At 38.9% G+C, this 11,806-nt stretch overlaps 2 protein-coding genes across 3 annotated transcripts in view; one reads left to right on the forward strand and one right to left on the reverse strand.

Moving 5' to 3' along the window:
* LOC146455586 (uncharacterized) overlaps positions 1-11,806 on the forward strand; it is a 325,355-nt gene that overhangs the window by 28,640 nt on the left and 284,909 nt on the right. The window lies entirely within an intron of this gene.
* The window catches only part of LOC146455587 (uncharacterized), a 22,998-nt gene continuing 12,400 nt past the window's right edge, over positions 1,209-11,806 (reverse strand). For both annotated transcript variants that reach the window (XM_085094096.1, XM_085094097.1), the window contains exons 2-3: positions 4,007-4,211; positions 1,209-3,052 (exon numbers count right to left, since the gene is read on the reverse strand). In XM_085094096.1, coding sequence (XP_084950222.1) covers positions 1,529-2,383 — 855 coding nt within the window. In that variant the 5' untranslated portion in view covers positions 2,384-3,052; positions 4,007-4,211 and the 3' untranslated portion in view covers positions 1,209-1,528. The remainder of the gene's footprint in view (positions 3,053-4,006; positions 4,212-11,806) is intronic.

Consider the following 11,806-nt stretch of genomic DNA (forward strand, 5'->3'; position numbering starts at 1 on the left):
AATGAAATGTTGACGAAAGTTCGATTTATCACGTTTAAATACTGTACAGTTTAAATCAGTGGAAACTGTTTTCAGTTCGACTTAGAGACAGGCATTATATTTCTTCAACAAGTATTTTAGGGTGACCAGTGTTGAAAATTTTTTCTGCCCAAATGTTTTTCATGAATAATGTTTTTTGGCAAAATTCAGTTTACTTTGTTAACCAGTGCACAATATTTTTCGTATTTGCTGAAAAGCATCCGTTAAAACTATATTACCCCCACGCACACCATTAACATAATAGCCATACTTATAAAAGGTACCAAATTTATCATCGTTCAGAATGAAGGGCATTTGTAGCTGACTAGACGCTGCTTAATTTTGATTATCTGGCATTTTGTGAATAACCCTCCTGCGACAAAAATGTACGCGTTTAAATATATATACCCTCCCACAACAATAACATAACATTATGCCTTGTTCTGCTTCAATTGCTTAGCGTTGTTTATGATCCTTTTCACAATGTTGTCACTTGTCCTATTAATTTTTTCCCTTCCTTAATCAGTGGAGATGAAAATCTTAATTTTTCGGAAATTTCCTAACATGAACCAGATTCCCCCTTTCATTCGCTACAAACACCCTTAGAATACAAAGAGAAGCTGCGGAAAATTTTTGTGTCCTTTTCGTAAAATACTGCAAACCAGCCTTCAAACCTATACCAGCATGACAGGTGGGTCAGTTGGATCGAGTTTAGTTTTGTCGCTACATCGGAAACAGTGGAATAGTGTTGAGACCAAACTCCACTCTGTCTCTTCACCAAAGTGTATAAATGGGTATAGGGCGGCACGCTGCTTGGTGTAAGCGTGAAGTGCACTGGAATCCGATCCAGGGAGGTGTAGCAGTACCCCTAGTTGCTTCATGCTACAGAAACCGGGTTAAGCTGTGGCCATTTGGGCTATACTGTGACTAAACGTTAACGATTGTTTTGCAAATAGTCAACTAAATATCAAAACGAAAATAATACCAGCTTAGTCTGACACGTCTTCAGCCAATCGGAACCATAAGAAAGATGTAATGTTCATCATGTCACGAACATAAGATGAAAAGAAAATATGACATTCCTATTCAACGGACCAATTTTCCAATAGAAAGAAAAAGAACTTTAAAAAAGGTAGCGTTTTGCGAACGAATTAAAACAGAAAAGGCTAACACAGACAATAATCAAGAAATTACTTTTGGTTTTAAGCTTACTTTAATAACCGTTATAAACCAATCTAATACAGAGAAACTGAACTGAATAAACCCAAAGCACTTTGTACTTTCCGTTATAAGAGAATAGACCCGCTTCCACATTCTTCTTTTTTTTCTCAATTTTTTTTTCAAGAAAGTTCTTAAAATATAGTAAAACAAAAGTGAATATAAAGTATCACTCAGGACAGAATCAAGTTTTAACTCAAAGAACTAACTTGGAATACAATGTATCAGTTCCGCAAACGGCATAACTAATTGTGTAGAAGAGTTGATAATATTCTCTTCATGACACAGGTATTCATGGCTTTAGTTTCCTTCGCGATTGTTGAAGAACCTCGTCTTGCATGGCTGGGATGAGGCCTTTACGGAAAGCAATGGAGAGCAGCTCCTCAGCACTCTTGGTTTCAGGATACTGGCGAATGGCCCACTTCAGGTACAAAGCGAACTCTTCCCAATCCACCTTTCCGTCCGCATCCATGTCGATGGCTTTCAAGGCACGCTTAGTCTCGTCACATCTGTAGCAACCAAAGTAAGGCCCCATGAAGCCATTGTAGAAAGCATCAAACTCCAGACAATCATCTTTTTGGCCATCTCTCAGATCCCACTCATCCCACATCTCACGTATTTCTGAAATCAGATACTCGCTGTGGGCCTTCTGTGGCTTTTCTTGGGCGATGACCTCGCACATTTGCTCGGTAAGCTTTCCACCAGACCGATCAAATAAGATTGCAAGACCAACTGCACTCATGTACTCCTCTTTTCTGTTCTGGTGCAGATCCTCCAACATCAACTCCAACATCCTTTGGCCTCTTGCTTCTGTAAACTGAGGATCGTCACCAAAGACGTTGTTCAGCCTATCTGCTATCATTTTAGGGGATGCCAGTGTGGACATTCTCATGATGGGCTCTTCACCAAAGAACGCCGCCATGTCAAACTCCTCCTTGCTCGGAGTAAAGTTTGGCATTCCGAAGACCATGTCCAGGGCTCGTTCGCCGTAAACAACCTGCCTGTCATACGGCTCGACACCAGTAGTGATCCTGGTTATGTCTTGTGGTACTCCTCGTAAATTTGTACAGTTGTACTGTTTAAGCACCTTCTTGTTCCCCATGCGGATCAGGTTCATCAGTGTGACGCTGGAACAGGAATGGCCCATAGAGGCTCCTTCTATAATCAGGCTGGCCCAGATGCCGTTTGCGCCGTTGACAAGACATTCTAACTGGGTGCTGTCTGCCAATCCCCACTACTCATGAACGTGAACAAGCAGGTGGCCTTCCTTGAACCCGCATTCGTCCATCTCTCTGCGAATGGCTTTTGTCCATGCACCAAGCTCCTCAGGAAGGTACTTACCAGATTCTTCGAACACCAAACCAAAAGGGCGCTCATCTGGTGGCAGAGAGGACAAGTACTTTACCACCTTGAAGATGCGCTTGGGATTCTTTATCATGCCACCTGGAAGGTCACGTAGGTTAAGGAATATCTTGGCATCTTTGCCAAGATTTTTACGGCACCACGCCATCCTCTCAGAGAAGAGTTGGTTGATAGCTTCGACTTTGAACTTCTTGTAGTCAATTCCTGCCCAAACCAAGTCTGCTTCGATGATGGCGTTCTTTATGCCGAGTTCTTTCATCTTGCGCAATCCAACTGGAACGGTCTTCGTGTCTGGAACCCTGTCTTTGTCGACAGACTCCAAGAACTCGGAGAAGGCATAAAGATTGGTAAAGTCCTCACCTTTCTCTTTTAGTTGCCGAATAAAGGTATCACCCAAGCGAGTCATGTGAGAGAAAGAGGCCACAATGATGTGCTTGAAACCGACCTTTTTTACCTAGATGAAAGCGGAAACTCAATAATTATTTAAATACATAGGATTCTTGGGTTACGTTTACTTGCCCCCTCTCTAAAAAGCTGGAAATTTAATCTCGTCACACTAAGTTTTGCTGGGGGGTCTGTGTTTAGCATTTGCCTTGGTCTTTTTATTGGGAGATTAAAGGGTTAATTGCTCGAGAACAGGTTAAGCAACTCTGCTTTGTCACATTGTTTCCCTGGACTAGAAATTTACACATCTAATACACAATTTATATCTCTATCTTAGAGTACAAATTGATACTGGTGACAGCATGCTAGGGGGTAACGCTGCAATGGACTGTTATCGCGTTCATGGAGTAGCAGGTATACTACTAAGTGGATTATATTACACAAACAGGGTTGAGATCAGCTAGCATGGGTCACTTTGGCCCGAAATGTGACTGTCACTTATTGACTTTTCACACCATAGTTAAAATGAACCACTTGGCGTAGATTCCAACCATGAAAGAATGATTTTAGCAGAGAGGCGAGACTCGATTCGCATAAGGAAACAACACATCAATGCAGAGATCAAAGTAGTCTCAAACCACCAACCCTCCGACTGACGCGTTAACCACTATACGACCTCGCCTTCCCTTCCTTCTTTCTCTTTCGTCGAACATAACTTTAAACTATTCTTCTTGGTTTATCGTGGTTCTTTTCTACTCTTATAAGCGGTCTGGTTGACAAAAGATCCTGCCATTTTAACAGTTATAAGGATACCTACAAACAGACATTAACTCAATGAAAGAATTAAGATTGTTACTAGAGGGCGGATATTTCGATGACGATATCGAAAATGTTCAAATGGCCTCAGTACCAGTGAGTGTGGGGAGTGTCAAGTAATGGAGGAAATATACTCTAATAAGTTCTATACTCTAACAATGACAAAAATCAAAACAAAATTAAAGAAAGTAATAAAAAACTATCGTACCTGTTCATAGATTTTCCACTTGTTCTCGATGGTGTGACCTCGCAGCTGCCCGACTGTGCTCTCACGGAGAGAATTGTCCAACACGAAGAGTTCCATTTCCTTCAGTGATTTTCGCTTTTCTTTCACATCATTTATCTCCTGGTTCATACGTCCAATTTTTCTACGAAACTCTCCTTCCATGGACATGATTCAGTTGTGCTAAGATCTGCAGCAAACGAAGTAAGAAAAAATGAAAGCCTTCATATTAACCCTTTCCTGGTTCTCGGATTTTAGGAGACCGTCACTCTAATATCCCAGTCAATTCCAAGAGAGCCCATACCCACCCAGGCAACATAGCGGGACATGTGAGATGTGACGCCGATAGAAGCCAACCGCGTCACAGAGTTCGTACACTATTCCCTTTGTTTCGTTAAATTGCATGACTTTTCAAGATCGTATGAGACAAGATCTACAACTCTGGAAATTTTTACATGTCACACTATAAAATAAATCCAACACCTTTCGATGGAAAGAATTGCCTATTTGATCTTTGAAAGTACGCAGTCAGGAATATGAACAGTTGATATGCGGTCTTAGATAACACACATGTGGACAGATTATGAGGTCATTTTTCAAAAACTGAGACAACAATCTCATTATGCTCAAGAGAATCAAAATCAAATTTTCCATGACTTTCCATGAACTCCCCTTACTTTCCAAAATTTCAAAGCCTGGAATTTACAATGTTGAAATTCCATTACTTTGCAGGATTTCCATGACCTGTGGGAACCCTGTTATCATTTGACTGTCTGTGAAATTTTGGTCAGCGGTCACGTATGAAAACAATTTTTGCCTTATGTAACAAAACATACTACGGTTGAGTGTTTGCGTGACCATTTCTACGTAACAATATATTTTGATTGACGCAATGAATCATTTGCTCATCATCTTGAAGACAGAGTACAATGCGTGCATGCTTCCTTGCGATCCACCGTTGCAAATATTATCATTATGTACAATTTATAATTTATGTACTATTTGTAATTATATTTTTTAAGAAAACATACTTTGCAAGAGAACAATAAGGAAGTACCCGAGAAGGATTTATAACAACGCATAATAACGCATGAAGATGATGCCCGGATCTGAACGTAGACTACTACAAAGTTCCTTGCCTTTCGCTCTCTGAACAGCAGGTTCCGCTTGTTTTATTTTTGTTTTTGTTTTTCTTTTTTTTTTTTTTGGTTTGTTTGGTTTTGTTGTTGTTGTTGTTTTTTTTTTTTTCGCTAGGAGACAGCCATAAAACATAGACCGCAAAGTTCGACGTGAACATACGGTAGCTAATTCGTGTACGTCTTTACTCACTCATTGAAAAAAATATGGTCGTCCCTTTGTCTTAAATGTATGAAGATAAGCAAAACACGATAACCCATCAATTTGTGTTGATATGGACTTAGCCCGCTCTCTCTAGGGGTCAAGTTGCACATGAAGTTGGTTTTCAACGGTCGTGTGTTGTGTTGAAATTGTACCAAGATCGTTGCCATATTTTTAGCGTGGCTCTAGGATGAGAAACCGCCACTTGGCTTCTGTTGCAGGGCTTGGATTTCGTGGTTTCCATTTGAAATGAAACGGAGACATTTGCGCTTAAATTTTTCTTGGATTTGGGACCGCGTGAAGCTGCGATGTTAACCTGTAATTTCATTTTTATGTCACCTCGTTGTGGCTTGCAAGGCCACTTGCCGGTTTATTCCCCTTATCTCTTTGTTAATTGAACTTCTGTGCTAAATATTATGGCTTCTTGGATTGAGTTCCCCCTTTACGAGCGCTCAATCAAAAGAAGAAGTTCTAAGGGATATCCGATAGCTTAAACTGTTTGAAGGCGAAGAAATCAAGCTCCAAGGAAGCCGGCTTGTGGTCTTAGGGCAAAGCAAGGAGATAGAAACTACTAACTATTTTGATTGACAAATTCTTCGCATTCCTAGCAGTTTTTGCTACATTTTCGAAGAACATGCCCAGTTTGGATCAATAAGTTTGCTTCAATGTGTCTTGATCTCGCGACAGACTCCTGGAAGTGAAAATTATACGCGATAGGTTTTGACACGTAAATAAATGCTTATCTGAATAAATTTATCGTTTGGAAAACTTTTTGTTTACTTACCTGCGCACTATTTTTTATAGATCTTGATATCTAAACAAACCCAGATTCTCGTGGATCAATTTTTGCGCAAATAATTTTACAAGGAAAGAAATGTTGACCAGCTTTTCAGAAAATGATCAACAGCTCAAGGTTCCCTTTCATTAAAGGATTAAAACGCACTTAACAAAAATAAACACTCCAAAAAATTGTAACCCCTTTAAATTACAGTAGATCCGTATGAAGCTTCACCTTTTCTAAAATTTAGTAAGACAAACCTATTATTTAAAAATCCGTTCGTCGTTTAATTCTGATTAATATTCTAAAAAGCGTTGGCTTCTTTCGAAAAATACCCCGTAGTTAATTTTAGCCAAACATTGCTTAGACCAAAGGAAGCCTAAGATGCCAGTAATGTTACGAAGAATGTTTATACGAATATAATTTCTGGTGCCTCAAACTAAACTAGTGGCCACCAAGCAAGTCACTGGAAGGCTAAAATCAACAAAACCTTTTTTGTCCACTCTTACTACGTCCAGAAATTAAGAGTGCCTGACTGCAACTTTCGAGAATCGCTGGCCAAGCTTGAAAAATCGAAACTCCTGATAATTTGCCTGAAATTTACTTTTGGGGAACTATCTTCGAAAATATTATTTGAATGTTCTGGAAATTTATAGTTTTCGAGAATTTTGGAGAAAACGAAATTACGGGTTTTGCCTCATTAATTATGCAAAAATCGTACTCAAAATTAGCCAAGTTTAATACGCTTGTGTTGAAACAGTACGCAACGTTACAAAACGAGGTCGGTTTTGAATAAGAGCATAACTCACCTACTTTCTATCAATGGGACCTATGTAAACTTTTGTAGAACTTTGGAGGGTTTATGGCTCTTTGAAAAATTGACATTTTGAGGACTTCGCGATGAGGTGAAAATTGAGTAAGATTGAAGGTTTAAAATGCATCTTGGTATGTCAGGTATCGACTCGAGAGGAACATTGTGATAAAGTTTGGGTCTTTGTCTTTGATAATATGAAATAAAAAATCTGGGCAATCAATGCACGCGCTGACGAAAACCAAAGTTAGCGAGGCTTCGTTAACAAATTTGCATAATTCGCAACTGTTGAGAAAAAGTTGTTGTGGCGACTCGGTGAAAACATTGACCCAGGCTATCTTCAAATGGTCACTTTTTCTCATATTGCATTTGCCTGTTTCGCTTTCTTGTTTAATAACGTGGTAGAAAAGGTCTGGACAAAAAAAAGGCACGCCATCGGGAAAGAAAATATTCGCCAAATTCTGGTGGAAAATTTGCATAATGCAAATCTCCCAATAAATCTTTCTGCAAAGAAATCTGATTGGGAAAGTTTCGTGAAGAGACTATTTGACCGAAACACTCCATATCAAAGGAGTCAAAACAACCTTTAATTATCCGATTTCAACAAATAATTGTCGAATCTTAACCTTTAAAAATTAATAGTGCCAAACTGATACTCGCTATTGCGTTACCTGCGTCACGTCAATACCTGTCGACATATTTTAGATGATATAAAGCCCAGAAACCAACTTGTGCTGCGAAATTGCCATTTACAACAACTAGAATAAAGACCTTTATTTGCTGGCAAATAAGGGGTTTTGATAAAAATAAAACGTTCACAGGACACTGGAATCACGTTTAAAAAATACACCCTTGTCAACTGAGGTAAGAAAGTTAGACATAGAGTCGGTCAAAGCGAACATTTTTAATTAAATCAAGTTTGTTTAGTGGAGTGCTTTTCAAATAGCCAGTCCAACCTTTTTCAGTGTCTTCTAAATAATGATCACTCAGAAGCGGGTCAGTTAAAAAAAAAATTCTCTGTTCGTGTTGTTTGATACTGTACCTTCGCAAGCGACTGAAAAACAATGTCAGCCGGCACGCCATACTTTAACCCAATTACTGGTATGAAATATCACACATGCACGAATACACGCTTCAAAACCTGTGTGTCAATTTCCGTTTAACATAAAAAAAGAAAAGAAACACACAGTTTATACAAACAGTCCCCATTGGCTGTAGGGCATGCATTTATCTTTGTTGAATGTCAACAAGAGAAACACGGGTATCTCAGTGACACTGTGTACACGCAGTGCGTACCTTGTCATGTCACGATGAGTGTTACACAATCGCGTAATTATAAGGGTTTGTATTGGAATTTACGAACGTGTTTTGGAGTCGAAAAGTAAAGGGCATGAATTGAACAAAAATGGCTTACCTTTTCTCCTTGATATGTTGCCAGTGTTTGTGTGCCATATTTTGCCCATTTCAGTACGATTCCGGTGGGTTTTAGGTTCGCTGAAAATTTTCCTTCCTCTATACGGTATCCTACTATATATATATCTATACCCCCAACATCTTGGTCACTTCGGTATCAAAAGTATTTTTAGAAAAAAAAATTGCAACGTTAACAACGCAGTCAGTATAAAACGTGAGTCGCAGACGAAGAACTGTGGACCACGGACTGGGTATAAAAGAGGTAGTACAAAATCTATAGGAGGACTATGGACTATGGACTGCGGACTGACTGCATGCCCTACAGTCCACATCGAATGTCAACAACAAAAACACGGGTATCTTAGTGACACTGTATACACGCAACGTCTACTGCATGCATGCACGACATCTACATGATTGTGCACATGGGCTCATTGTTTGATCACGCGCCGATCAATGATCATTAAACATCCTTTTGCGCATTTAATCTGCACTGCAAGAGCAAGTTTTCAGCAAATCGAGCCCTGAGATGAGTGCTAAAAATCTAAAATGCCGGGCTCTCTTCAGCGCGTATTAAAAATTCAGCTGTTTCGCTGAGATAAAGCAAGATTTTATGTTTGGACTGTCTATCCTCACTATTTTATTCCCAGTCCATTTTTTGTTTCTCAAAAACAACAATAAAGGGACAAAAACAACTACCGAAACTTGATTTTATACATCTTAAACTTATTGAAAATGAATACAAGAAAGGTATGATTTTCAGGCTTCCAGTTCTCCTTAAGCCTAATAAGTAGTACGTAGTCCTCCTGTTATACACTTACCTTAGTACCTCTTTTATACGCAGTCAGTGGTCCGTAGTCCTTTGTCCGCGCATTTCATCATATTCTGAACGCGTTGATAACGTGCGCAAGTCTTCGAAAGTAAATTACAGGGGACTGAAGTCACCAAGATTTTGGGGATAGATATATATATATAGCAGGATATAGAGCGAGGAAAATGTCCAGCAAACCTTTAAAAATCCACTGGAATCGTACTGAAATGGCCAAAATATGGCACACAAACACTGGCAAGAGATCGGGAGACAAGGTAAGCCATTTTTGTTCAATTTATTCCCTTTATTTTCAACTCCAAAACACGTTCGCAAATTCCCATACAAACTCTCATAATTTACGCCGTTGCGTAACACTCATCGTGACACTCAAATTACAACGTGACAATAAAAAGGTCAAACGAATTTCTTTTGAACGCTCATAGAGCTTCGGCTACCTGTGATGTACCCAGTAGACATTGCGTGTATGCAGTGTCATTAAGATACCCGAGTTTCTCTTGTTGGCATTTGACAAAGATAAATGCATGCCCTACAGCCAATGTGGACTGTAGTTATAAACTGAGTTATTATTTTGTTAAACAGAAATTGGCACACAGGTTTTGAAGCGTGTATCTGTGCATGTGTGTTTGTGGGCATCTTTTAAGACATATCGACAGCTATTCACGTGACGCAGGTAACGCAATAGCAAGTATCAGTTTGACACTATAATTTTACGATTCGACAATTATTTGCACATGTTGAAATCGGATTATTAAACGTTGTTTAACTCCTCTTATATGGAGTGTTTCGGGTCTCTTCACGAGACCTTCCCAATCAGATTCCTTTGCAGAAAGATTTATTGGGAGATTTGCATTATGTAAATTTCCCACCAGAATTTGGCGAACATTTTCTTTCCCGATGGCGTGCCTTTTTTTTTTTGTCCAGACCTTTTCTATCACGTTATTAAACAAGAAAGCGAAACAGACAAATGCAATATGAGATAAAATGACCATTTGAAGATAGCCTGGGTCAATGTTTTCACCGAGTCGCCACAACAACTTTTTCTCAACAGTTGCGAATTATGCAAATTTGTTAACGAAGCCTCGCTAACTTTGGTTTTCGTCAGCGCGTGCATTGATTGCCCAGATTTTTTATTTCATATTATCAAAGACAAAGACCCAAACTTTATCACAATGTTCCTCTCGAGTCGATACCTGATATACCAAGATGCATTTTAAACCTTCAATCTTACTCAATTTTCACCTCATCGCGAAGTCCTCAAAATGTCAATTTTTCAAAGAGCCATAAACCCTCCAAAGTTCTACAAAAGTTTACATAGGTCCCATTGATAGAAAGTAGGTGAGTTTTTCTTTTATTCAAAACCGACCTCGTTTTGTAACGTTGCGTACTGTTTCAACACAAGCGTATTAAACTTGGCTAATTTTGAGTACGATTTTTGCATAATTAATGAGGCAAAACCCGTAATTTCGTTTTCTCCAAAATTCTCGAAAACTATAAATTTCCAGAACATTCAAATAATATTTTCGAAGATAGTTCCCCAAAAGTAAATTTCAGGCAAATTATCAGGAGTTTCGATTTTTCAAGCTTGGCCAGCGATTCTCGAAAGTTACAGTCAGGCACTCTTAAGTCGTTCATAGCTAAATTTAGCCGGTTTCTTTTCGATATTCTCGCATTTTAGTCCGTGACACCTGCATCCTGGAGACAAAGAAACTAGAGGATACCACCTATGTTCAAGGCCCCAAGAACTTCAAAAAAAATACCACCAGTGACCAAGACTCGAAAATCGACACACCAAACCAGACTTAGAGATCTAGAGCTACTTAAAGAGCGGGCCTACCAAATTCATGACATCTGACTAATATTTTCCGAGAGCCTCGTTCTTTGGTAGAAAACGCATTCACCAGATTTCCATTCTTTGCTCTTAAGAACAGCAGATCCAGAATAACATTATTGCTCTTATTATTTCCAAAGATCTATCGAGAGATATTTTCCGCTTCCAACACTCACCTTCAGTCAGCAAAGTCTTTCTTGTTCTTCAACACAAATTAATGGCCCGCTTGAGCGAAATAATAACTTTGTTGCTGATCAACGGAATACTATCACTGTCAGATTAGTATAGGAATGGCAATAGACGCTCATGTTTTGCAAATCACCCATTTCATTGTAGTTTCAATCCACTCTTGATCGAATCATCGTCACAATTTCAAAATCTCTTTTAACAATGCTGAACATACTGAATGTAAAAAGTCTGAATTCCTTTAAAGTCGACGAAATAACAAATTTTAAATGAAATGTCAAATGGCTAGCTATTTAAATGTTTCTATGAAAAGTCAATAGGGAGTTAGCTTTTTACGTCGGCTTGCAAAACCTTTAACGATTTCTAGAATTTAGTAAAGCAATCTATTTATTAAATAAGCCGTTCTTCGTTTAGTTCTGATCAAACGTTGTTTAGAATAATCTAAAAACGAGCGTTTTAAAGCAAATTTGGCCCGTATTTCTAAGATGCCAGTTATGTTCTGGGGAATGTTAAGAGCAATTCTCCAGGAAAGTGAAGCAAAGTTGGAAATGAAAATTTTTAACCCCTCCTCAATTTTTGTGTGTAGGTAGGTTAACTTG

The sequence above is a fragment of the Pavona decussata genome, unplaced genomic scaffold (genome assembly GCF_977016875.1).
Source record: "Pavona decussata unplaced genomic scaffold, jaPavDecu1.1 SCAFFOLD_272, whole genome shotgun sequence".
In the NCBI taxonomy this organism is placed as follows: domain Eukaryota; kingdom Metazoa; phylum Cnidaria; class Anthozoa; order Scleractinia; family Agariciidae; genus Pavona; species Pavona decussata.